This window comes from Macadamia integrifolia, unplaced genomic scaffold (genome assembly GCF_013358625.1).
Source record: "Macadamia integrifolia cultivar HAES 741 unplaced genomic scaffold, SCU_Mint_v3 scaffold2567, whole genome shotgun sequence".
NCBI classification, from domain to species: Eukaryota; Viridiplantae; Streptophyta; class Magnoliopsida; order Proteales; family Proteaceae; genus Macadamia; species Macadamia integrifolia.
In genome coordinates this window covers 5908-32772 of record NW_024868803.1, presented here as the reverse complement: position 1 = coordinate 32772, position 26865 = coordinate 5908, and the positions used below count along the sequence as shown (strand labels likewise).

General features: G+C 39.2%; 2 protein-coding genes and 1 long non-coding RNA gene across 13 annotated transcripts in view; 1 reads left to right on the top strand and 2 right to left on the bottom strand.

Annotated features, from left to right (window-relative positions):
• Positions 1-4879, top strand: part of LOC122066760 — an 8835-nt gene extending 3956 nt beyond the window's left edge. For 2 of the 11 annotated variants that reach the window (XR_006136455.1, XR_006136449.1), the window contains exons 3-4: positions 1924-3584; positions 4023-4879. The gene's annotated coding sequence lies outside the window, so the exon portion shown is untranslated. The remainder of the gene's footprint in view (positions 1-1923; positions 3585-4022) is intronic. The other 9 variants (XR_006136450.1, XR_006136456.1, XR_006136454.1 and 6 more) reach the window with 9 other exon arrangements.
• Positions 4880-10966: 6087 nt separating this feature from the next.
• LOC122066763 lies at positions 10967-13355 on the bottom strand. Its single transcript, XR_006136459.1, has 2 exons — positions 12292-13355; positions 10967-11594 (listed from the first exon to the last, which is right to left on the bottom strand). It is a non-coding gene; the product is annotated as an uncharacterized LOC122066763 (long non-coding RNA).
• Positions 13356-14756: 1401 nt separating this feature from the next.
• Positions 14757-20760, bottom strand: LOC122066761. The gene is made up of 3 exons (XM_042630603.1): positions 19377-20760; positions 17824-18134; positions 14757-14828 (listed from the first exon to the last, which is right to left on the bottom strand). The coding sequence occupies exons 1-3, from the start codon at positions 20758-20760 to the stop codon at positions 14757-14759; spliced, it is 1767 nt and encodes a 588-aa protein (XP_042486537.1).
• Positions 20761-26865: the final 6105 nt, after the last annotated feature.

Here is a 26865-nt window from a genome sequence, read left to right as displayed (position 1 = left end):
AAAAAAAAAAACTCACTGTAGCGGCATGAACAAGAAATAAGATGAGAACAAAAAAAGAAAAAAAACCAAAAACATACCTATAGAGGGGGTACGATTGTTCGCTAGAGTAACCTTACCGCTGCCGGAGAAGAAAGAAGAAGTCAGAGCAAGATCGATTGGTCGCCTGGTTCTTCCTTCTCATAACCCTTGACTCAAAATCCAAACCCTTTGTGAGAAACTGAGAATCGTGTTTTGGTTTTTTTGGTGGGGTTACTTTAGTTGTTAGAAGCTGATCCCATATTCCCATGCATCTCAAGTGCTAACAAGACCATAAACCCTAAAGCCAAATCACAAAACCCTAAACCCTAAAACTTAAACCTTAAACTCTACATAGAAAACCCTAAACCCTAAAACCCTAAGCAATAAACTCTAAACCCCGAAGCCTAAACCCTAAAGCCCTTTACCCTAAACCATAAATCCTAAATCCAAAACCCTAAACTCTAAACCCTAAACCCTAAACCCTAAACTCTAATCCCTAAACCCTAAAGCCTAATCACTAAACCCTAAATCCTAAACCCTAAACTCCAATCCCTAAACCCCAAACCTAAAACCCTAAACCCTAAACTCTAAATCCTAAACCTAGAACCCTAACCAATAAAAAATCGATATTTGGAATATACCTAAAGTAATTTTTAAAAAGTATTAAATCCTAAAATGTTCATAAGGGGCCCGCTTTGTGTATAAGGCGTCATAAGGCGTCGCCTTATCTCATGATGCGGCTGCCTTACATGATGTCTGTAATGCATGCTGCTGCCTTACGACCTTTGGACCGCATCAGCGCCTAGGCGTCGCCTCAACAACGCCTTACCAGCGCCTTAATAACTATGAGTGAGACAGAGTAAGTCAAGCAAGTTTAATCAAATGAGTGGGTTCATGAGTTTCGGCACAGCCAGTTGCACTACTTGTTCTAGGTGGATCTTGGAATGTCATGCTTGTAAAGTATTGCACTAATTTCACTTTGGTTTTTCCTTTTGACTTTTGATTCTTTGAACAAGAATTCATGCAAATTGTGTCTCCTTAGCTTTGTCGGGTGCATTGTTTTCTTGGTCGAAGCCTACACTGGAATGTTTTTTTTTCCTCTTCATATGTCTTTGTGGTTTTGCAACAATTTTAACATAGAAAGTTTTGAGCTTGGTTTTCAGGTCATTAGTGGAATTAACAAAGATTAAGTTAATAAGTTGTGGTAATCAACTGTAAGCTGCATGTTGGCCTCTTCATATTATTCACATATTCAAGTTTGAGTCTTTACTTGGCATATTGATTTAAGATTGAACAAGGTAGTTGGAGCATGTTCTTAGATGGTCCCTCATAAATTTTTGTTAGGTTCCTGGTTTTGGAAACCTACTTGTCTAGTTATAAATTTTTACGGTATCCCATCCCCCTGCTTTAAAAATCTATCATCTCCACCTGGTGTTTGAATGTTCTTCTTATTTCCTAAATCCTAAGTCCTAGCCTCAAGCCCCTTGCGTTTTTCTTTTCTTCTTATCAATTCTTCAATTTGGATTGTTTCTTTTCTTTTCTTTTCTTTTCTTTTTTAATAAAAAATAAAAATCAAAGGTAGGTTGTGCAATTTGGTTAGGTACACCATTTTCGAAGGTCCACAGTTTATCTACTTCTCTCATTGAACAAGATTTGAAGAAAAGGGCACATGGTGATATTTTGAAACTTTAGTGGACTTTGAGTTGGTTCTTCGTCCTTGACATATGTGTGGAATCTAGGGGAAGCGTATAAGAGAAAATAATGAGCTTTGAACATATCCATTTCCGATTTATAAGCTTCCCATTCTGAAATGCCTTAAATTAGGAAAGCAATGTCAATTTCACTTCTGTGGATAGAAAGAGGTTAAAAAATGAATACTAACTCAATTTCTGTTGTGCAAAGCAGAATCATGGTGTGTACAAGGGATTTGGTTTTTAATTTTTAGTGGTAAACCAAATCGGCCTACAAAGTGAGTTCATCTTTAATTATCTTTAGTTTTTATATCTTTTTTACTTACTATCTTCTTTCCTACTAACCTTTTTCTTATGCTATAAACTTGAAGCAATTTGTATTCAAAATAATGATCTCTTTGTTTTCTTTTATTTGTACCACTTGAATACTATTTGAATTTACTTGATTAGGGTAGTGGCAACGTTCTAGCTATTGCCCTTAGGATCACTATCTACTTTTGGGATCTTCTGTGGATCTACTTCTGAAATTGTGAATTGATGACGAAATTGCCATGTCACCAGTGTTTACTAGGGAGGAATGAAAGATACATTGCTGTTGGGCTGAATAATTATGGGATTCTTCCTCCAATCGACAGGTCTATTCTTCCAGATTTGGTGGTTATTCGGGATTCTTCTTCATTATTGTCGAGGTTATGTAGAAATAAATGTCCGACTCTTTACCTAATACACATTACTTGAGTATGATAATCTTCCTTTCCAGAAATTATTGATTCTTGAATGTATGAAATAAAACTGAAAGCTTTTGAATATCCCTCCTGAATTGTTGATTTGATTTGAATCATAGAACCTATAATAATCCACCTTACTAGAATCAAACATTATTTCCTGAAAACTGTGACTCTCACAACCAACTATGTTCTTCTCCTTGTTGCCTAGATTAAACTGAGATGACCAAGAAATTTTATTTTCATGGTTAGCATTCTTTGTCGTTCTGTGCCCTTCTGAATTCTGTTGGGAATTTTATGCGAAAAATTGACCTCTAAACTCATAAAAAGAAGTTAGAGAGTACAATAAGACTGAGGTTATCCCTAATCTAAGGAAGATTGGCACAGATGTGGATGCCGGTCCCAAAACACTGTTTTGAAAAAGTTTCATCTATGAGATATGATTAGTATATGTAAAGAGAATGCATTCAACAGTTCTTTTACCTTTCTTATTTTTTCTCTCAGCAATCTCCCTATTTCCTGATTTCCCTTCCTTCTACTTTGTTTTGATGGAATGTTACAAATGCGATGTAATTCATAATGTGCTATTGTTTCCAACCAGTCTTTGGCAAGTAAAAGGGGGAAAAAAAACAATGTATTTCATAATGTGCTATAGTTTCCAACCAGTCTTTGGAAAATAAAAGGGGGAAAAAAATCATATGGCAAGGTAATGATATATAAGTTCTTTCCCAAGGCTCTAATTCTCATGTATCTCATTAAATTTCTTCAATCACCATTTTCACATGTTTTACAGTTTCAAGGTAGTTATAGGCAACCTATATAGTTGATCTCTTTTCATATGTTTTCTATTCTATTAATTATCTATGATAGGATTCTGCTTTTACCAAAAAAAAAAAAAGAGATTCTGCTTACTTAAGAAATTCTTTTGTTTGGGGGGGGGGGGGATATTCCACTCAATTTAGAATGCTCCTTTGTTAGATCTAGCAACTGTAGATATGGCAAAGGAGATGGAAGAAAGGTAGAAATGTCAGAGAAAAACAGTGCACAACAATCAATGCATCTGAAGAAACTGAGTTTCACCATCTAAAATTGTCGTGGAAGCACTTCATGCTTTCAGAAGTACATATTGCGGCTAAAAATTTCAGCTCTGGTTAGTAATTTTTTCTAGAAATTGAATTCTATAATTTTAATAGTGTTACTCTTTGGTTTATGGATTTTTTTTTCTTATTATAGTGTTCATCTCTCTTTCTTCCCCCTATGATTGGGTAGATAATTTGATTGGTAAAGGTGGTTATTCGATAGTTTATAACGGGTGTTTGCAAGAAAAGCACCTTTTCGCAATTAAGCAATTGGCCCGAAAACTTTAAAAGAGAACAGCGGCCTTCTTACTCGAACTAGGCATCATTGTCCATGCAAACCACTCTGATACTGCTAAACTGATAGAACTTGGAATCATAGTCCATGTAAATCACTATGATACTGCTAGACTGATAGGTTACAGATTGGAAGGAGGAATGCACATTGTTCTACAATTGTCTCAACATGGGAGCTAAGCATCCTTACTTCATGGTTTGTTTCTCTTTTGCAGGTCCAAAGGAGACAACCAACCTCATGCTATCTTAGACTTACAAAGGAACATCTTTAACTTCCATTTGGACTTACCATTCTCTTCAGTAACACCGTAAGTATAGCTTGGTCTCTCTCCCTCTCTCTCTCTCTCTCTCTCTCTTCCCACTTTCTCAAAATTGTCCACACTGCTTGTTTGTTGGTCTAGATGATAACTTGAGACATGTTGGTTAATTATCTTTGTACAGTTCCTAAACCATGTTTTAAGACGTTACTAGAAATGAATTTGACTTTAATCCAAAGACTATATAAAATCAATTGTAATGTTAATTAACACTTGAATTATTCTTATACTATTTGTTATCCTCTTTGAAAATTCTATTTCATTTACTGTACATTTTTTTAAATACTTGTATACTACTATCTTGTAGTGCTTTATTACAAGACATTAGTGTACAATAAAAGTAGAAATTTCAGCATCAACATTATGTTCTGCAACTACTGTGAGTCTCATAATTGGTTTCCTCTTTCTTTGATTATGGATTTTATAATTTAAATATGGGTCTTTAACTCAATTGGTAGAGTACTCGTGTGGGAGATACTTCCATACCTCAAGAGATGGTGGTTCGAATCCACTAAGCCCCTCATTTATATTTTCATTTTAACCTCAACGGCAATGTTATGGGAATAACAAAACAGTTTTTTAAATGAATTCTGTAGGAGGGGAAGTGGTTGGCTTTTTGTAATTTTTCCACGATATTAACAGATGAGTTAGACCAACTTGGTTCAACACTTGGACAAGTTAGAAACTTGATTAAAGTGAAAGTTTAGTCGAATTAATATTAAGTTTGAGTCGAGTCTCTTAGTCCTAGGTAAATAGTAACTAAATCACTTATAGACTCTCTCTCCTCCCCCCCCCCCCCTAGAATAGCATTTAACCATTGATTGTCTAAAAAAATGTTGTAATTGTCTATCATTATTTGAAATTTAAAAATTAATATTTTATAATCATCTTAAATTACTAATCGCTTTAATGGATATCATATATGATTAAAAATCATTTGGTTTGATGTAGACATTTTGTTTTTTCTCTCTTTCACACAGAGGCCATCCTTTTTGCCTACATCACTTGGTTTTGTTTCCGTACCAAAAAGCCTTAATTCCTTGAAGCCGTAGTTGCCTTTTTTTTTTTTTCTAAAGAACTTTGGTAGAGATTTGTTGATTTTGAGAGGAGAAAAGCGGATATACAAGAATATTGAGGGAGTTATCATCTTCTCTAGCAACAATCATACATAGCAAAAGTAGATAAATCAGAAGTGGTTATTTGTGGTGGCATGAATGGGATTTTGGCTTGCAAGGGAAGCTTTTGCAATATGTGGGATTGATTACCCACTCCCCTCCACCCTCCACCCTCCACACCACCCCCCCAAAAAAAAAAAAAATCCACATTGAAAATGTCCACTCCCCAACCCTCTCCCATGTTCCTCCATTCTCTATTGTAATTCTAAATCAATGAGTTGCATAATTCCTTCCACCGGGCAAAAGACACGGGCCCATATGATTGGAATTCCTTCCATTCGGCGAAGGACTCGGGTTCTTGCAATGGGAATGAGCTCCATTTGGATTAGCACTCAAGTGGTTATGAGCTCTTAGGCGATATATTTTTTAATAGTTGTTTGCATCTACATGGTTGAGGGATTTAGTTTATTTAATATTCCTTTTGATCTTTGGAAGATCGAATTGAAGCTCTAGCAAGAATAGAAGCTATCAGGGAGTTCCGGCGAGAAACATTTGAATGTTTTCCCCTCCTTGCATTATGTTTTTTTTTTTTTCAATCCCACAAACATTGTGTTTCTTAAGAACTGTACATAATTGACCTTTTTACTGATCCTGTGATCATTAGTGCTTGATAGATTTGGGAAAACTTAGTTCATACTCTATGTCTCCACAAACTTGCTCTTAACACAGTACTTTTCCTAGCATTTGGTGGAAATCTTTCAATCTTCGAATAAGCTTCCTGACTCCCTTTCTCCACAAATTTCTCCCTTATATTTCTTTCTCTCCGAGTCTATGGTCACACGTGCATATGCATGTGGATTTTTTACTAATATATAAATATAGTTTGTAAGTTAGTATAACCGTTACTCCTAGACACAGAGAGGGGTGAAAGGACGGCCCCATCACTCATGAAAGACAAAAATCATGCTCCTATTGATGCTTCCATGTGCATTCTCTTTGGTCCTCGCATAAGCACAGGGGTTACGTTGCCTTTCAAGAAACCCTCTCCCTTAAATAAATTATAAATATATATCATATACGATAACACATTCTTTGTTTTTTAAGAATCAAAACCATCATAAAGACTAAACCATAACACAAACCATCCCAGCCCATCTTACCCCAATTAGAGTCAATCAGGGCCAGCCTGGGTTGAGCTTAATCCGACCAAGGCTGGGCTTGGGCTGAGATATCCCAGCTCAACCTAGGTCTAGGTTGTTATGAGAACATTAGGATTGGACTTGGGCTGAGATGTCCTCGCTCCTTTTTTTTTATGGAAACAGGCTGAAGAGACCAGCAGACTTAACACCATTCCAAGGCTGAAATGACAAAGCACTAATAATCCATGCTGGATTCCCTTTCTTCAATTTTATAATGAGACAATTTGATTTTGATTTCACTGGAGTCATCAGCCCATCTTGAATCTCCAACTTTATCCCTAACATGCCCAAAGAGAAATATGTGATTACCATTATTTTTGGAATGCCAAAAGATAAATATGTGATGATAATTACTGTGTTCCACAATTACATTATACATTTGACAATTTGTAACTTAGGTTTTAATAAATGCAAATTTTGATGAATGCCAATAAGAAAATGCAAAATGATGATGGTGAGCACTGAAAATATCTTCATGTTGGGCTTATCCTATCCCTTGAAACATTTGTATACAACTTAGGATTTATACAAGATAATTCAACATTTACATTACAAACATGCTCATCTCCTTGGTCGTTCTACTTTTTTAACAAGACCAATAGCTTGGAAAGTGCATTACACATAAGCTGATGGACGTTAGTGTAATGGTAATCCCTTTTGCAAATTAAAATGAGTTATTTCTAGTAGGAATAAGCAGTCACATGTAAGGGTTTTAATTTTATAATCAAATTTTCTAATGAAATTGAATCGAACCGTTTAAACGAGAATCGATAAACCAATCTTGGTTTTATGTTCTCAAAATTTTTATTAAGTTTTGTTTGCTTTGAGCTTCGGTTTCTCTTCTTGTTGTTTTGTAGCTGTTCTATATTGGGTTTGTATCTATTTGATTTTCTTTTAATATATTCTTTGTTCACCTAAAAAAATAAAAAAATGAATTAACAAAAACCACATAACCGAACTAATTTCAAAACCAGTTAATAATCGGGTTGAATTTGAAAACAAAAAACCGATTAATAATCAATTCAATTTTTAATTTTATTAATCACATTATGAACTGAATCCAATCGTTTAAATCAAACTCAAACTATCTGACACTTTTAATCGGATGTCATAAAAAAAAGTGAAATAAGTAAACATGATTACCAAAATAAATAAGATAATATAATTGAGATCTCCCAATAAAAACTTATGAACCGACCTCCAATCGTTTGTGTGTGAAGACAACTACTTACTCAATTAGTTCGTGCCTTGCAATTAGACTGTATGCTTCGAGAAAGTCACAAAGTTCGACTCTCCTATTTTCAACTTGCGTCATAAGGCACTCCAAATCAATATAGGGTAAAAAAAAAAAAAAACCCTCCATGTTGGTATTGAAAGATATAAAATTGCATTTTCTTTTGGTGGAAATTTTTTAGATATTAAAGAGCACGTGTACAAGCAAGTGACATTTATTAGTGCTATCATTTCTCAATACATCAATAGTCCTTTTTTTTTTTTTTTGTGGTAAAATCAATAGTCCTATTCCAACATTGGAAAATGTTACATTGGGTAAATCGGCTATAGGTCATCGCATAGATGCGTAACATAGGCTATAGTCTTTTTTTGGTAGAGACCTAGGCTATAGTCATTATAGAGATTTTGGCCATGATAAAAGTTTAGTCACTTAGTCAAATAAATGAATCCATACCAATAACTAATCAAGGATGTGAATCATAATAATTAGCACATCACCAAAGAGGTAATATCTTTACTCTAATGAATTGAAATATTGTAGTATTGCCTCCAGCAGTAGTAGTAGTGGTTACTGGTCTAGGAAAAATTCTCTGTTGATGATTATCATGTGCTACAAAAGGATGTAAAAGAGAGGACTCATTTAAGATCTGAAGAGACTAAAATGAATAAGTGAAATAAAATCTTATATATGGATGAGATAACTGTAGGCACTGTCAACCACTTGGAATAATTGAATAGGTTGTCAACAAGTGCTACTGTAAATGAATATTTAAAATCCGAACAAATAATAACAGTATTATCAGAATGGATTAAAATTCAATTAATATTCAGTTTCAATTTCTATCAATTATAGTATGAACTGAACTAAATCGAATTATATAAGCCAATTAATCGAATCAATTAACACCCTTTACAAATAGGTACTTCCCATTGTGGTCGAAATACGTTGAACTACTACTGCTTTCCATATCAAGATTTCATATATACGGATCCCACATCAGTTACAAAAGGAATTTAGTGTGAATTGATATGATCTTAAGTTCTCTCGTATTGTAAGTCGATTTAAAAAAAAAAAAAAAGGTCTATTGCCGCGAAATCACCTATCCTCTCCAAGTGGAAAGTAATCTGCTCTCCACGTATGCACTTCTTCATACAGTTGACTATCTCAACTACAGATCACCAACCCATATGATCACTGTCCAAACCATCTGCCACCGTCTATCCGTGCTGACACCTGTCTCACCCAAGTAAATGTAACTGTCCAGCAGCAATGGAACCAGTCAGATCCTCTAACAGATCTATCCAGACACAACAATCCGGGAAACATGGAGTCTGCCTTTGTCCGGCAAAATCGAAGGCAATCACATCATCATGGAGGTGGACTAACATTGATGGGATGAATCAATAATCTTTAATAGTTTGATCTCAGCCCAAAAATTTTAAACCCTCATTTGTTTCTCTGCCATCCACAAATTTACAGAACCACAATCGATAATAATGCAAATTGTGCAATGGGAGGTTGAATGGAGAAGGATTTCAAAATAAGGATGATTGTACTAGTAATGCATTCAAATAAGGAAAACTTGATAATGGGATCAAACAAAGGACTTCGAATTAATTTATGAGTAAAAGTTCTAAATAAACCTCAGATGGAATCCTCATTCAGTGAAAAAAGTAATCTGATATCTAATACTTCATTCCTCTATCCATTAACATCCTATGAGAGAAAGCTAGTATCACGCACCAAGTGGCATCAGATCCCCTCCTCTGTGGGTAACCATCACACCCCATCTCACACAATCCATGGTGGGTGAGTAGGGGAGAGGAACCTCATTCATACTTACATACTTCCTCCAGGCAGTTGGTAAACATCTTTAAGCTAAACCTTGTTAGGATGAACAATGAATGAAATTTATGGCAGCTATAGTCCCACACCGACTTATTCAGATTCTTGGTATCTTCATATATACTTGAGGAACTCATTTCACTTAGTAACCCAGGTAGGGCAGGGGCATGAGGTGTTTTAGGGACAATAATGCACAAGTAGTCGCTCATTTCAGATCATACTTGGGGTGCAACCACAAACTTCAAGGCAGAGTTTCCCACAATAATTATTGGTTTGGGGATTATTCATATCCTAGGATATGGATTGAATGTGATTCAGTGGCAGTGATGATAATAGTTTTTAAAGGGTTGGTCCCATAGTTTGTTTTGCAGCAATGGTCAGCGCTCCAGAGTTTCTTGTCTAATTCTGAGTGGAAATTAACTTATTGCTACTGTAAAGCTAATTCTGTTGCTAATCATCTTGCCAAGTCTACTGCAAAATACGAAAGATCAAGTCCTATGATGGTGTGGTCTCCCTATGTTTTTGAGCATCTCCATGCCAATGGTCTGGGAAGACCTCAATATTGGATGGGTCAGTGTGTAGAATTGGTGGAGCCACTTATTATCCTCTGAATGTGTTTCTTTTATCTTGTTGTCTTCCTTGTGATCTCTTCCTATTGATGGCAATGCTGAAGGTGGGAACTAGGAAGTGGTCATGAGTGAATTTGGTTTAATTATTCATGGGATATTCTAGGTAGATTTGTAATTATTTTTCATTTTTCCTTTTTATTACAAATGACCTTTTATCGTATAAAAATATATATTTGAGGAACTCTCTCCACCTAATGCCATAGGTTGTTTTTTGGTTGGACCTTCTAATATGGTTATTGTCGAAATAGCCTCTCTACATTTTCGGGGTAAGGTTGTGTACTTCTTACCCCCCCCCCCGAGCCTCGCACATGCTGGAGCCTCGTGCATTGGGTGTGCCCTTCTAATATGGTTGTTATCTATGATCTCACATCACTTTGTTCAGGTACTTGGTATCTTCATATATTCGAGGAACTCACTCTCACTCACTCTCTCTCTCTCTCCCCCCCCCCCTAATCCTCACGGTTTTGGGTTGGTCCATCCAACAAAAGGAAGTTTAATTAGTTTAGCACTTTCTTTCATGGTTTTAGATTTTGTTTTTTAATAGGCAATTAATAGACTTGAATTGGGCTTCTCGCACCACAACGTCACCAAATGCACTAGGCAATTATTTATAATCCATCTATCTTATTCACTTGTAGAAGGGGAATACTTGATTCTTGATCATCTCACGTTCATGTTTGGTGGTTTCAACCACCCTTTTTCCGTCTTTGAGAAAGAGATTCTCCTTATTGTATTTTATCTAATGGAATTTCTTGTTTTCACTCCAACCAAAAAAAAAAACCCTAGCAACTATGGTGGAATGTCTTAAGATGGTTTTTCCTTTATGAAGGAAAAGATGATATATTATTAAAAATCCATAACCAACCACCTGATCATAGATTGAAACCACAAGCTACTAACATATTTGGCCTTAAGGAAGCCATGAGTCTGTCACACAAGTACATGCACCACAGACTATAACACACTATATATATCATACACTACAACAACCTTATAGGTTGGAACCATGACCTTCTGGGAAATGAAACATGCTTCCTTTGTTATAGGCAACAAACATGTTCATTCGACCTTATTCAATATAAGCAAACCCTAAATTACATTTAACACTTATTCCCTGATGATGATAAGCTTAATGGTGATACTGAGGAATACGATCATCAGCATACACATGGTGGGAGTCCGTATTGGATCCTTGATCATGACCATAATTTCCATAGCTGTTGTTCTGGTCATCATCGCTATCACTGGTGGTTTTAACCACTCCGGCCACCTGAGAACCAACTACAGGATTCGCCGAAACGCCTGTCTTCTCAGCCATGAAATCGGTTGCACCAGTTCCCCCTCCTAATTTCCCACCAATATTTACTTTCCGTGCTGCATCGGCTTGCAGAGATGCCAAGATCAGCCCGGCCATTACGAGTACTAGTAAATTCTTCATGATCAACTACCTGCCAATAATAATGGGAAAAGAGTATCTATAATCACATGAAAACCAGTTGCTAACAAGAAGGTAGAACCATAAATATTATATGAAATGATGGAGGGTGCTTGATAATATTCCATTCCTTGAAAGAAATGGATACTAAAGCAAGTGAAACAGTAGCTATTAAAACGTAAACTGCCTGTTTTTCCTTCCCCGCTAGTATTGCATGATGAGCCCAGATTACAAATTAAACCATGCATGTTTCGTTGCTGACCTTTTAGCCAAAAAAATATTGCAACGAAACATGCATGGTTTAATAAATTGCTGACCTTATAGCAAAAAAATATTGCAATGAAACATGCATGGTTTAATAAATTGCTGACCTTATAGCAAAAAAATATTGCAACGAAACATGGATGGTTTAATTTGCAGTCTGGGCTCATCATGCAATACTAGCAAGAAAGGAAAAACAAGCAGTTTAAGCTTTAGTAGCTACCGTTTCACTTGCTCTAACATTCTTAGTGTTTGGACGGTTGATTACAAAAATAAAATTCAAATCGCTACTCCACCTTCGACATAACTATTAGCAGAAGAAGCAAACCAAATCAGAAAACATAGTTACAAAGAGGTTTGCCCAAAATTGAACTTCCTCCCACTATTTCATTAGGAAGTTTTAGAACTGGTGACTTGACTTAAAAACTGAACAATGGTTGAGTACATACCTGTCTCCTTCCTCCAGGGAAATTAATATCCAATGAAGCTACACTAAGATCTGGTTTGAAGATGGGAATTTATAGAGGATTTGGTTCTGTTAAGCTGAATTAGTGGGAGGACAATTTTAACTGTAGGCACTAAGAACACAGGGAAATAGTGGAGAATCATAATCTGTTTGGGCCAATTAGGCGAGCTTGCGTCTGTAAGAGAAATGTGATTGTCTAGAAGTGTAATTATGATTGATCACCATTAATCATTAAAGCGTTCCCATCCAGGTGTTTTTTATGATTTTTTTTTTAATTAAAAAATTCTAACTATGTTTCCCTATTGAGGGTTCATCCCATGAAGACGAGGAAGGTTAATTTAGTTGTTATCACAATGTTAGTGCATTTGATTTTTGTAACTATCCATCATTTTTGCCACATAGCAACTTAAATGAGACATGAGATTTTGTATACCAAAAGAACCCACGGTATTCTATTCACATGTGAAGTTTCAGCCCACTCAGAGTTGTTCAGATTATATGTAGAACAACCATTTCAATCTCAAGATCACAAAGAGAGTGCATAGTACGAGAAGAGTTGCATGGATATTTGTGAAAGGGTATGCCATTTACAAATATCCAACAGTCAGATATGTCACATCACTCATCCACACGACAGAATAATAATCTTTCACACGATAGAATAAGTGCCATGATTATAATGCATTCGTCACCATGTATGGCCTCTCTGCCAATGGAGGATAGAAGACTGTAAAAGGTGGGAACCGACCCTCTACTAGTTTTGTCTTTTGTTGTTGTATATGTTTATTTTTAAAGGAAAAAATAAAGTTTTCTAATCATGTGATCCTAGTGCCCAGACGCAGGGGCATACAAAATTACCATGCCCACCCGTATGAAATTAAAAATCCCCCCATTGATGCGGGAACCACATGAGCAGGCAGCTATCTCATGCTATATTTTTAATTACAAATAATCTGTTTCGATGAACCGACAGAGAGTTAACTCTACAATCTCACATCTCATGGGCCCCAATTTTCATCTAATTGTAAGGTTGGAACACAGCTTAGGTGCAAAATCATGCGTGAAACAGATGAGGATCCAACAATTAAAAGCATAAAAGTAATAACCATAGTTAATAAAATTGGTTATAAGAGGAAAAAAAATGTACCCTGACTAGTTCTTGGAGTCAGTATGATATTACTTACATAGGATCTGGTCAGTCTGAGACAGAAACTCTCATGCGGTGGCCTCAAGAAGTTAGATGCAGCGGCGAAGGTTTGATCACGGGACCTTGCTTCCTGAGGGTACTGTGTCCCCTCCAAGCCAACTACACTGACCCCTTAGGTAAAAAAAAAATTAATAAAAAAAAATTAAAAAAAATTTAAAAATTAAAAATAAAAATAAAAATTAAAAATTTGTACGTATAGAAAAATTAAAGAATGCTAACTCCTAGTGTATCCTATTTTAAAATTTCGTTGTAAACAATTATGCACCATAATAATACAATGTGGGCGTAGTACATTCTCATTACGGTTTCTATTTAAAAATTCAAGAACAAAAATACAAGTATATATTCAAAACAAGTGATATGTGTATCATAAAAACAAACAAAATACCTATTTATCATAAGGAAGTCTGAAAGTATGCTTTCATATCAACAACCCATTAATTGATTTGGATGACTCTCTGGCCGATCCCTTTTCACTCTATGGTTTCTTGAAGCTTGTATTTCGAAATCCATGTGTAATTCACGTTTTCAAGAATAAAGTTATGTTTACCAACAAAAAATTGACAAGTTAAGTGCATATTTTATTAACTTATTGCCATGAAAGCAACAGTGCTTTCTACAATGGGTGAAGTTTTTGGTTGTGGATGAGCTTGGCTTGAACCCACAACATATAAAATTGTAAAACCCACTGCCTCTAAGGTGATGGTCTCGCAGAGTCACAAAGTGGGATCAAGAACTGACCCTTCATATCTCAAGTTCTATTGAGTTGACAACATTAGGGTCTATCAATTAATTAGGGCCAGCCTGCGGCGGAAGATTTGAGATGGTGCCTCTGTAGAGCTCAGTAAGAATGCATGGGTCTCCCCACCCAAACAGAGGGAAAGATATGTAGTGCACCACCCAGCAACAACATCCAGAAAGTGGCTGGCGGCGGGCCACATTAACTGTAGCTCTAAACAATGAAGTTTTCTGTTCTTCATTTCATGACTTTTTTTTTCTGGGCGAAGCTGTTGAGGTAGGATGTCTTCTATTTTGTCGCGTGAGTTTGTAGATTAATATTGAAAGAGCCCGGGGGCCTGAGGTTTGGAGGAATTGACCCACCTTGCCTGAAAAATTACCTCTGTCAATCTCCCCCTTATGGTTTAGCCAGTCTCCAACTTTTTTTTGCTATATGTTAGCAAAGTGTATATTAATAATAATAGAAAAGAATGGTATAGGATTTTAACATAGGCATCCCTATATTAATTACAAAAATTATCCTCAAAAAGAGGACCCACTCCACCTTCAGCATTGTCATCAGCAGAGTAGGCATTCTGATATCGAGAAAAATAACAATAAGCCCTAAGGCTTAGGGCCTTAGGCACTCTCCAACTAATTTCCCCCAAGAATAAACCCAAACAAGTGAGAGAAAATAAATGACTGATGTGGCTATTGAATGTCACCTCAGTTTTACCTTCTTTTTCTTTTCTTTTTTGTTAAACAATGTGTCCGGGTCAGCTTACCCGCACCTCGACTAATCCTCGAGGAGACTATCGCAGTAACCCATCGCCATGGTCTTCACTTAAATCACAAATGAACATATGGGGAATTGAACCTGAGACAGCCTAACCATCTGGGCAACCCATGGATGGGTACCTTCTTCTTGCGTACTAAAGGAAAAAAATAAATTATATGGTTAATAAATCTATGGTCATTTTGACAAAAAACCTAAGCTTGGGTTGTTTGACAAATAGTAAGGTGAGAAAAGGAAGACAACTTTTGGGCCAAATCTTAATGGATTCAAGATCAACTTGAAGTGGATGCCCAAGGCAGATTCAAAAAAAAAAAATATATATATATATATATAATATTTTTTTTATGCATGGTGATCTTATACTACTAATGGCCATGTCGAAGATGGGATAAATTATTGTTGCATCTTTTGTCTCAATATTTTTTTGAATCTTTGCTCGAGTTCTCTACCATTTTTTTGTAAATTCTTATTTCTTCTTCCTAATACAAATGATATTTAGCAAAGAAAAAACACAATGCCATTAGATAGCTAGGCTCTGCCTCTGCTGAAGGCCTCAAACTTCCTCGTTCAATTTAGGATTCAAGATCGAAGGTAACTTCTTAGGCCATCGCTGGAATCAATTGCGTGCACCCATTGCATGAGAACCAAGTGCAGGTGTAGAGGAAGTTAATGTTAATTTTCTGTCAAAGTTGCCTTTCTTTAGGAAGGGCGGCTCACCAGATACTTGTATAAGGCTATGGCTTGGAGCTATTTTTTTTCTAATAGCACCAATTCCCATACTCCGGCTCTTCTTGTGCAAGCATCTTTCCAATCCTGCTGTTTAGCACTCCCTCATGGGACGTCTCTTATATCTTACCTCATTTTACTAGCTTTCTTTGACTTAGATTGCGATGCTTACTTTACTACATGATGATCTATAGCCGGTTACTGCACCTTCCTTGGAACCAGCCCCATCTCTTGGAAGTCAAAGAAACAATACTATTTCTCGGTCCTCTGTTGAAGCTGAATATCTTGTTGACCTTTGCTACTTATGAAATCACTTGGCTCAAAATTTTGGTTTCTGATCTTTGCTTTGTATATATTCTTACCTTGACAATCAAATATTCATTCGAATATGGTCTCCAATTCCAGATCTTACACTTTTCCCATAAATAAGTAAAGAAATATGAAAGTGGCAATATGAGAAGATCTTAGTTCATCTTTATAGACCAACATACAAAAGATTCGAGCCCGCTCTTTACATAGGATCTTATCGTCCATGGGATATCATAGCGTTTGAATATTGAAAAATTTCACAAAAGGAGATAATTCTCTTTTCCATGTGTTCTCCCTATCAGGACAATTAGCATCCCACTCGAACTCAACCTCTAGAGTCATACTCACACTCAACAACCTCTCCTTTTTTCGCTAAAAAGTCATGTATATTAAAATGAAAAAGAAGAAAAAAGAAATATAGTACATCAGATGAGGAAGGGAGAAATACCCAACACTCACACTAAGAAGAGAGGGAGAAGCAGAAACTCCACCTTCGGCATTGCCATCAGCAGAATTACGCAACTACCCAACTCCACCAAAAACAAAAAATCTGGAAAGAAAAGAAATTCCTAGGTGAATCTGAACCTAGGCCGACCCGATGCATCCATGTCTAATTCCATTTGAACTAGAGTTGGCCAAATTGAAATCGGCTCTGACACTTCAAAACGAGCAGCTGACTTTGACAAAAAATCCGCCACTGAATTTGCTTCCCTATAGCAATGCGTTATTTTCCATTCCACATCCTCCAAATAAGAAATACAATTTATCCATCTTTGCCGAGCTATCCATGGACTTTGCCTCTTCTGAAAAATAGTCACAACTGCAACTGAATCACATTCTATCCAGAGCCGTTTCACATTATGCTGCTTAGCTAATTCAATCCCTATCATAAGCGCTAAAAATTCAGCCTCAAAATTTGTGCGAGTTCCTAGAAATTTTCTGAAATTTGCCACTACCTCTGCCTTTTCATTGCGAAGGATTCCCCCTGCTCCAGACTTCCCTGGATTACCAATAGAGCAACCATCCGAATTGATTTTTATCCAACCTGGATTAGGAGGGCACCAGAAAATAGTGAAGATTTCCCGAGGCCTTCTCCGCACCCCTGAAATACCCAATCTTCTTGCAGTGACAAGATCCGAAATTGAGATGGCTGCCCCTGAATGAACCAACTCTTGGCAGCTAATTTCTCTCTTCACTTGGCCAAAACAATGCTCTTTTGATTTTGAGATTCCTTCGAATTTTCTTCCATTCCTCTCCAACCAAGAAAAGTAAGGGATTAAAACAAAACCCTTCAGCCACACCCCTTTAAAGATGGTCTTCTTGGCCTGATCTTTCCACCAAGCTATCAAACTTTCAACTCCTTCAAATCCAGGCCACCTAAACCCAAAACAACAACAAAATTTCTGCCACATGAAAACTACAAAAGAGCATTCATACATGGTATGATTTATTGACTCTTCCGCTATGCCACAGAGAGTGCACTGAGATGGCAATGAAACCCCTCTCTTTTTCACATTATCATCAGTAGCGAGCTTATTTTTCAACATTCTCCATCCAAACACCGATTGGCGAGGCTGAAGATGAGAATTCCAAATCAATGAATACCACCCCACCTTTGGCGATTCCCTTACTTTTTCCCAAGCCGATTTTATTGTAAAAACTCCAGATGAATTTAATTCCCAATGACAAATATCATCCAGATCTGAAATTATGATATCCTTGGCCTGATCAAAGATATTTTGAAAAAATTCAGAGCTCACCTGGGGAAAATTCCACTCATCTTGGAAAATGAAATCAGAAACCTTTGCCTGCATCGAATCAAAGATATCTAACTGCAAACCATACATCTCCTCAATAGACTTCTTTCCCAGCCAGCTATCTTTCCAAAAATTTATCCTCTGACCATTCCTAACAGTCCATTGCTCATGAGACTGTACCCACCGCCACACCTTTTTAAGACCAGGCCATATCGAAGAGGAAAGGTAGGTAGTTTTCAGCGAACCATCAATCTTCAGAAAACGGGCACGAAAGAAAACACTCATTAGAGAATTTCCATGTTTGATTTGCCATGCTAATTTGCACAGGCATGCAAAATTAACATCTCGCAACCTCCTAATGCCAAGACCGCCTTCCCTGGTAGGTTTACATACCTCATCCCACTTCACCACTATCTTCTTCCCTGTCTCCATGTCACCAGACCATATGAAGTTTCGCATCCACTTTTCTACTAATTTTATTGAGCTTCCTGGCCACCAATAAATCCCGAAATTATGAATTGGGATGCTTGAAATCACTGATTTAACCAGCTCCACCCTACCAGCCATGGAGAGAATCCGACCCTTCCATCCCGATAACCTCTTCTTGATTTTATCCATCAGCGGTAACATGTGGTCCCGTTGAACTCTCCCCTTGAAGAGCTCCACACCTAAATATTTAGTAGGCTGCCTTGCAGATTGGATTCCCATAAAAGTACTTATAAAATGTTTCCTGTGAGGGGCAACCTTTCCAAAGAACAAACTACTTTTTTCTAGATTAAATATCTGGCCAGAGAATGCCTGATATTTATCAAGAAAAGCCTTAAGATTTTTGACAAACTGAGCAGATGCATTAATGAAAATGAAAATGTCATCAGCAAACAATAAATGGGAGGGAGTTAACACACCTCGAGGCCCAGGAAGAGACTTTATCAAACCATTCTGAACCATGCTTCTAAGACCTCGACAGAGAACCTCTTCTGCTAGAATAAATAAAAAGGGAGACAAAGGATCTCCTTGTCGGAGACCTCTACCAACCCCAAAGAACCCCACCGGGCCACCGTTCACCAAAATTGATACTCTGGAGGATAGAAGAAGGTTGTGAATCCAAGAAATCCACCTAGATGAGAACCCAAATTTGCACAGAACTGCAAAGAGGAATTCCCAAGCTAGAGAGTCATACGCCTTTTGAACGTCGAGCTTCAGTCCCATTCCACCACCCCTAACTGAAGAATGCATCAAATTTGACAGTTCTGAGGCGAGGCTGATATTTGCTGAAATTATTTTACCCTGCTGGAAAGCGCCTTGCTCTTCCGAAATCAATTTAGGCAAAACAACAAGTAATCTTGAAGATAGAATTTTTGATATCACTTTGCAATAAAAATTCCCCATACATATAGGTCGAAACCTATCTAGAGAGGCCGCCCCCTCAACTTTGGGGATCAAGGAAATAAAGCAGTTATTTATTCCTTTAGGAAGCCGCCCTTCCTCAAAGAATTTTTTCACTGCCCTGCAAAAATCACCCTCAACAATAGTCCAACATCGCCTGAAGAAACTACCTGGGAACCCATCAGGACCTGGAGAGCTTACAGGATCTAAATCCCAAACAGCTTGTTTTATTTCTTCCCCACTCGGGACACTCTCCAATCTTGCCACGTCCTCCTCCTCCAACACTCTGGGAATATTATCAAGAAGGTCATTATGAACCGTGATTTCATCAGCCTCATGAAATTTCTCAAAAAAATCAGAGACATAAGATGATATTCCCTGTTGGTCTGAAACCCAAGTTCCATCTTCCTTTTTTAGGGAGGTGATCTGATTTTTCAACCTCCTAAGCTTCACGGAGAGATGAAAAAACTTCGAGTTACAATCTCCATTTTTCATCCATCTCAGTTTAGCTTTTTCAGCCCACAACTTCTCGTACATTTGGTTGGCCTTCAATAATACTGTTTTTGCATCTGCCTCTCTGTTAAATAATTCATCATTCATCCCAGCCACCTCTATCATATCTTGAACCTTCTTTAATTCCAGCTTTGCTTTATCGACCTCATCATTCAGGTTAGGAAAATTGGCCCTCGCCCAAACCTTTAAATTCTCCTTGACCTGCTTTAATTTTTGTGCCAGAACGAAAATTGGATTACCCCCTATCGAAGTTTTCCAAGCTTCCTCAACCACAGAGATAAATTGATCATTTTCCATCCAAAAGCTATGGAATCTAAAGGGGATATTTGTAGGTCTTTGAACATCATCAGAGACAACCATTAAAGGAGCATGATCTGATACCGAAGACACCAAAACACGCTGCTTCACATTTCTAAACACATCTATCCACTTCCCATTACAAAAACTCCGATCCAACACTGCAACTGCATGACCCCTTCGACGGTTATTAGTCCAAGTGAATTTCTTTCCCTGAGAAGGGATAGAAAGCAATTCACACGCATCAACCATTGCCTGGAATTCAGCAGCTGATCCAAGATTAAACTTACCAGGACCTCTTTTCTCATGCGAGAACAGGGTTGCATTGAAATCCCCCATCACAGACCACGGAACCAAATCTGATATCGACAACTCCAAATCTAACCACAATTGCCTACGCATAATTTTAAAAGAACTTGCATGTACAAAAGAAATACCCACTTTACTACCTGGCCAATCAAAGATGACTGATATATATTGATCAGACATACCTGCAACAACTGGTCTCGAAACCCCCAACTTCCATATAATCCATAAATTTGGGACTTTGTCATCCCGAAAATTATGAATGAAATCCACAGCATACCCCAATTGACTAAAGAAAATAACAGGAAATTTACATACCTGAACCATGGGTTCAGCCAAGCATAACACATCCGGGGCATGCTCCTTCACCAGTAGACGTAAAGCGCACAACCCTGCTGCCTTCCTAACACCCCGAATGTTCCAATACAGAATCTTCATGAATTACTTCTTAGAGAATTGATTTTTATCAGACTTTTTAGCCTGACTACCTGTTTTCTTTCTTTGCTTTCCACCCTCAAGCATACCTCCGGCCTCTTTCTCCCGAGCCACTGCCACCGTATCCATTTTTATAATTTCTGAATGCACAATAGAGACTGTTCCCCTTGAACATTCCACCCTGGGCAAAGAAGAAACCACATGATCCTCACCAGGGTCTTCAACAACTGGCTGCATAGCACTGGCCATGGCAACACCACGTCCAGGTCCTTGACCCCCACCGAGCCTTCTATAACGAGAAGGATACCTCCCCTCCGGAACAGCAACCTCGCCCACAGGAGTAAGCCCCATTCTGGGTTCGTTCCCCCCCAATGGATCCACTGGCGGATCACCAGGAACTCCATGGAGCGGGTTCTCAGTTGGGTTTGGATCAGAATCAACATCCGATCCCTCATCCATTCGAAATACCTCTCCTTCCTTAGGTAGAATATTAGAAATCTCTCCTTCCTTATTTATAGGATTAGAATCAGACTCTAATTCTATAACCGTCCCTGACACAAAGCCTTCCTTAATTCCATAATTTTCATCTCCGTTGGACTCCTTTCCTAAAACGTTTGAGACAGAGTTGGAAGGATTCAAAAATATTTGAATATCTCCCCCAGCCTTAGACGAATTTGAATTAGGAGAGATTTGATCTTGAATAGGATCAAAATTATTCTGCTGATGTGGCAAAGATCTTCCCCTAGAAAGAGACTCTCTCACCGAGTTAATCCCACCTGAGTTGACTCCATCTTCAACATATACTGCCCCTGGAACCTTTGCTAATTTATCAGCCGCACTTTGCTTTTCATCATCCAATCTTTTCAGCCTACACTTGGAAATCAAATGTCCGACTCGTTTACAGTATCCACAACGCTCCACATTATCTTCATACACCACCTTTTGACAGAAACCATACACCTGAGATGTACCTGGTTCTAATCTTTCCACCTGTACTTCCTCCACCCTCTCTGCCAAGTCAGAGATATCAACCTCCACCAGCACTCTCGCAAAAAAGCCAAGAATGCCTTGTCTTGTTCGTCTGTCTAGGGACACAGGGCGCCCTACTGCCTTTGCTATAGACAATAACACATTTTCGTGCCAGTATTCAAGCGGGAGATCAGGAAATCGTATCCATACAAGCTTTGTGAGAAGTTGCTTCTCGTGAATATTAAAATCAGGTTTCCAATGTTGAAATCGAATGACCTGATCACCAATCCTAAGGGGAGACCTTCGCCACACCGCTGCCTTGTCGCCCTCGCACTGAAACTGAAAAATTACATAACCTTTTCCCAATGGATGCATTAGCACCCCTTGACTGAGGTTCCATTTTTCCCGAGCTTCCGCTCTCAAACCATCCAAAGAGATCAATCGGAAGTTAACCCTACCGATTAAGGCAAAACGAAAATTTTGTCTCTTCGATTCATAGTCTCTCTGCGGGATCATTACTCGTCTTTTACTTCCTACCTGAATCGGCTCTGGGAGAGTGTCAATGGCAGGCCAAGACGAAAAACCCAAGGCTTTTGCATATGTACGTCGCTGGCCTGCATCCTTGTGCCTTTCATCCTGTGGAGGACCATCTGGACCACGATCCAGAGACTCCCGAGCTCCACCATCGTCATCCTCCACAGCCATAGCTCCATTCTCCCCTGAATCGCCAGACACTCTCTCTCCTCCAAAATGCATGGTCTAGTGACCTGACGAAGAAGAAAGAGAGGCTGGACTGATCGGAGTTCTTCAGATCCAGAGAAATCAGCAAGGGCTGGACTGATCGGTGTGTTCGGTGAAATCAGCAAGGGCTGGACTGATCCAGAGAAAACAGAGGAACCTGCTTTTGTGGTTGAACCGAGAATCAAAGAACGCACCAGAGATCAGTTCTTCAGTGTTCGGTGTGTTGGATCTGATCGGAGTTCGGTGAAGCTGTAATTCAGTGGAGAAGAGTTTTCAGATCTGCTCGGATCTGCTCGGATCAGCTCAGATCTGCACTTCTTCTTCTTCTTCTTCTTCTTCTTCTTCTTCTTCTTCTTCTTCTTCTTCTTCTTCTTCTTCTTCTTCTTCTCTTCTTCTCTTCTTCTTCCTTGCTACTGGAACAACCGAACCTGCAACTTACCTTTCTCTCCTTTCCTTGGCGCCGACAAATCCGCAGTGAAGATCGAATGTTGGATCTACGGGCAGATCCCTGACTCCTTGCATAAGGGTCTTCACTTCTGCAACGTCTTCACCGCCCTCAGTAGCAGAGAGTGTCGCAGCTTCTCTCAGCAGATCGATACCTGTGGCTAAGCGAGAGACGCTCTCAGCAGATCTGCAGCTTCAGCAGATCGATACCTGTGGCTAAGCGAGAGACTTTCCAGTAGCAGAGAGTGTCTTCGACCCTCCATGTGATACCATGTGAAAATAGGTTAGCTAATCATCTCTCAACAACCTCTCCTACATTGTAGGCATTTTCAGTGAGCACAAACTCTAGAGACTACCTCATGAGATAGCAGAGTTGGAATAGGACTCTCACATGTGATAATAGACTTTCTGTCCATTACTCACATATGTTAACAGAGTCATACCCCATTAATATTAGAGTTTGAGTCTCCCACATGTGATCATAGAGTTTGTCTATAACTCAATAACTGTAATCTCTATAGAAGAGCACCATTGTACATTCATTAAAGTGAATGCCAATATACAATTTCAACATGGTATCAGAGTCGCATAAAGCTCCACCGAGCACCCTCCTCCTCCCTACGTTTTCCCCTCTCCAATAGCCTACGCCCCCTCTTCTTTACAACTTCTTTGCAAAAAAAAAAGAAGAAAGAGCCCAATGTCCCTCTCTCACCTATAGTTTAACCCACACCCCACTATCTCAAATAACACACTCCTCCCTCTTCTACCATAGCCGAACCATCCCCACCTCCCACATCCCTATCTGGTGCTCATCATATGATATCTATAAAACTCACATCTAAGAACTATGTTAATTGGCGCAAACAGGTCGTATCCTATCTCACTGGCCAATGCCTCTTCGACTATGTCACCGGTGACAATCGTTGCCCTCAAGACTCTATCAAAGCCAAGGCATGGTGTGAACAAGATGCTTTTATTATAAGCTTTCTCATCACCTCTCTCTCTAAAGAATCCTTTTCATTAGCAGTTGGACGGACCACTAGCAAAGAGATCTGGGATGCACTCCATGCTGCATTCAGTTCTCCATGTACAACCAGGATTCTGTCTCTCAACGTTTCCCTTCAAAATCTGGTTCACAAATCAGATGAGACCATTACTCAGTTTCTTCATCGAGCCACGCATCTCTCCGATGAGCTAACAGCTGCAGGAAAGCCCCTCCCATCAGAAGACTTTAACATCCACATCTTCCGGGCCCTACGCACTGAATATCAAGCCCTTGCCTCCATTATGATGGCACAAAAGGAGTCCATCTCCTACACCGACATGCATGGTCTTCTTATGAGTCACGAGAACCTTCTCCACTCACGCCTTCCCATTGTTGATCGTGCCATCAATGCATCAGTCCATGTCACTCACCAAGGTCGTGGTCCTCCTTCCACTGGTGGTCGTGGTACAAGCTCCTTCCGAGGCCATGGTCATGGTCGTGCTAGTGGATTTGGTTGCTCTAATACATTCGCTCACAATCCATACACAATTTGTGGACGCACTAATCATCAGACAGACACTTACTACTACCGCCCACAGGGACCTACCAGAGTCACCACCTCAACCCAATGCCTACCATACTACACCCTTCCCTACCCCTCAACCCCCTATCATCGTACCTGCACCCCATCACCCCACACCTCTACAATCCTTCACCACCTCTAGGATCCCTGATACTGGAGCCACCCACCATTCCACCCCTGACTTAACCCAATTCTCCTCCTATGATCCATACACAGGTAATAACCAACTTGTGGTTGGTAATGGTAAGGGCCTTCCTATATCTCACATAGGCACTGCTTACATCTCTTCTCCCTCTCGTTCCTTTTCTCTTTCTACTGTTTTACATGTTCCCACTCTCACTTGTTCTTTGTTATCTGTTCATCAATTTTGCCGTGATAATAATGTTTACTTTGAGTTTCACTCTTCCTTTTTCTCTGTGAAGGATCTGAAGACTAATCAAACCCTCTTCACTGGACACAGTAAGCATGGTCTTTATTCCGTTCCAGCATCACCTTATGCCAATCTGGCCTCTGCCTTATCTTTTAGTCGCTGGCATCATCGTTTAGGGCACCCTTATGAACGTGTCCTTCGTCTTATGTTACCTGGTCATCAGCTCGTGAAGCCTCCTTCTTTATGTTCTACTTGCCAAATGGGCAAAGCTAGTAGATTGTCACTACGTGAAACTAGTACTATAGTTCCTCTCCTTTGGATTTGGTTTTAGTGATGTATGGGGCCCCCACCCCACAGTTCTTCAAATGAGAATCATTACTTTGTTATATTTGTTGATGACCATACTAAATATATTTGGTTTACTACTTTCAAGTTGAAGTCTGATGTTTACTCTGTCTTTCGTACTTTTCAGGCCTTGGTGGAACGTCAGTTCTCTCGCTCCATCAAGGCCATTCAAACTGATTGGGGGGGAGAATTCCGTACTCTCCCATCTTACTTTGCCAAGTTGGGCATCCAACACAGGTTATCTTGCCCTCATACTCATGAGCAACAGGGAACAGTTAAACGTCGTAACAAACACATTGTTGAAACTGGGATTACCCTACTATCCCATGCAGCTGTTCCCCAGGCTTACTGGGATTATGCCTTTGAAACCGCGATCTTTCTCATCAATCGCATGCCCTCCTCTGTCACAGGTAACAAATTCCCCCATCAGTTAGTTACAGGCAATTCTCCGGACTACTCTTTTCTAAAAATCTTTGGATGTCTTTGTTATCCATAGCTCCGTCCTTACAATCATCACAAGGTTGAACCCCGTTCTGCCTCATGTGTTTTCTTAGGATATAGCCCTTCCCATTATGGTTATCGTTGTATGGATCTCATCACCCGTTGTATCTACATATCTCGCCATGTCAGATTTGACGAATCTACTTTCCCATTTCACACTGCACCACCATTCTCCTCAACCCAACCCCCTCCTACTACCCCTCCCCCGTGGGGCATTGCACCTAACATACCTACCCCTCAACCTCACCCTAGCCCTCCGCCTACCCTCCCAAACCCACCCATCCCTCTCCCTGCCACCCCAGAACCGCCCCTACCCGAACCACCATCTCCCATATCCCCTCCTTTCTCACCTCACCTAACCTTAACCGGCCATAACCCTGACTCCTCTACCACCCCACCCCGTCGCACCAGAACCCTACACAATCTCTATGCTGACCCCTTGACCCTCTTTACCATCACCTCACCTAACCTGGCTGAACCTACATGCTTCTCCTAGGCCCACAAGGTTCCTTATTGGCATTCTGCTATGTCTGATGAATTTAATGCTTTATTACGTAATGGTACTTGGTCTCTTGTGCCTTACAGGGAAACTATGAATCTGGTTGGCTACAAGTGGGTGTACCGCATCAAACGGAAGGCAGATGGATCCCTTAAGCGCTATAAGGTCGTTTAGTTGCTAAAGGATTTCATCAACAACCTGGTCTTGACTATCATGAAACCTTTAACCCTATCATCAAACCTACTACCATACGAACGGTCCTCTCCTTGGCCATATCTAACGGATGGGCTGTTCGTCAGCTTGATGTTCAAAATGCATTCTTGCATGGTATTCTATCTAAGGAAGTCTACATAGCTCAACCCCAGGGTTTTGAAGATGCCCTGCTCCCTAATCATGTCTGTCACCTCCACAAGTCCCTCTATGGGCTCAAATAGGCTCCTAGGGCTTGGTTTCACAGGTTAACTGAGTTCCTCACTCGCTCCGATTTTTAGTCATCCCAAACCGACACATCACTATTTATCTACATGCAGGGCTCTGTTGTCACATATGTCCTTGTCTACGTCGATGACATCTTGGTTACAGGGAACCAACCAACTCATGTTCAGACTCTCCTTCATCAACTTGCTTCAGAATTCTCTATCAAGGATCTTGGTCGTCTCAGCTTTTTCCTT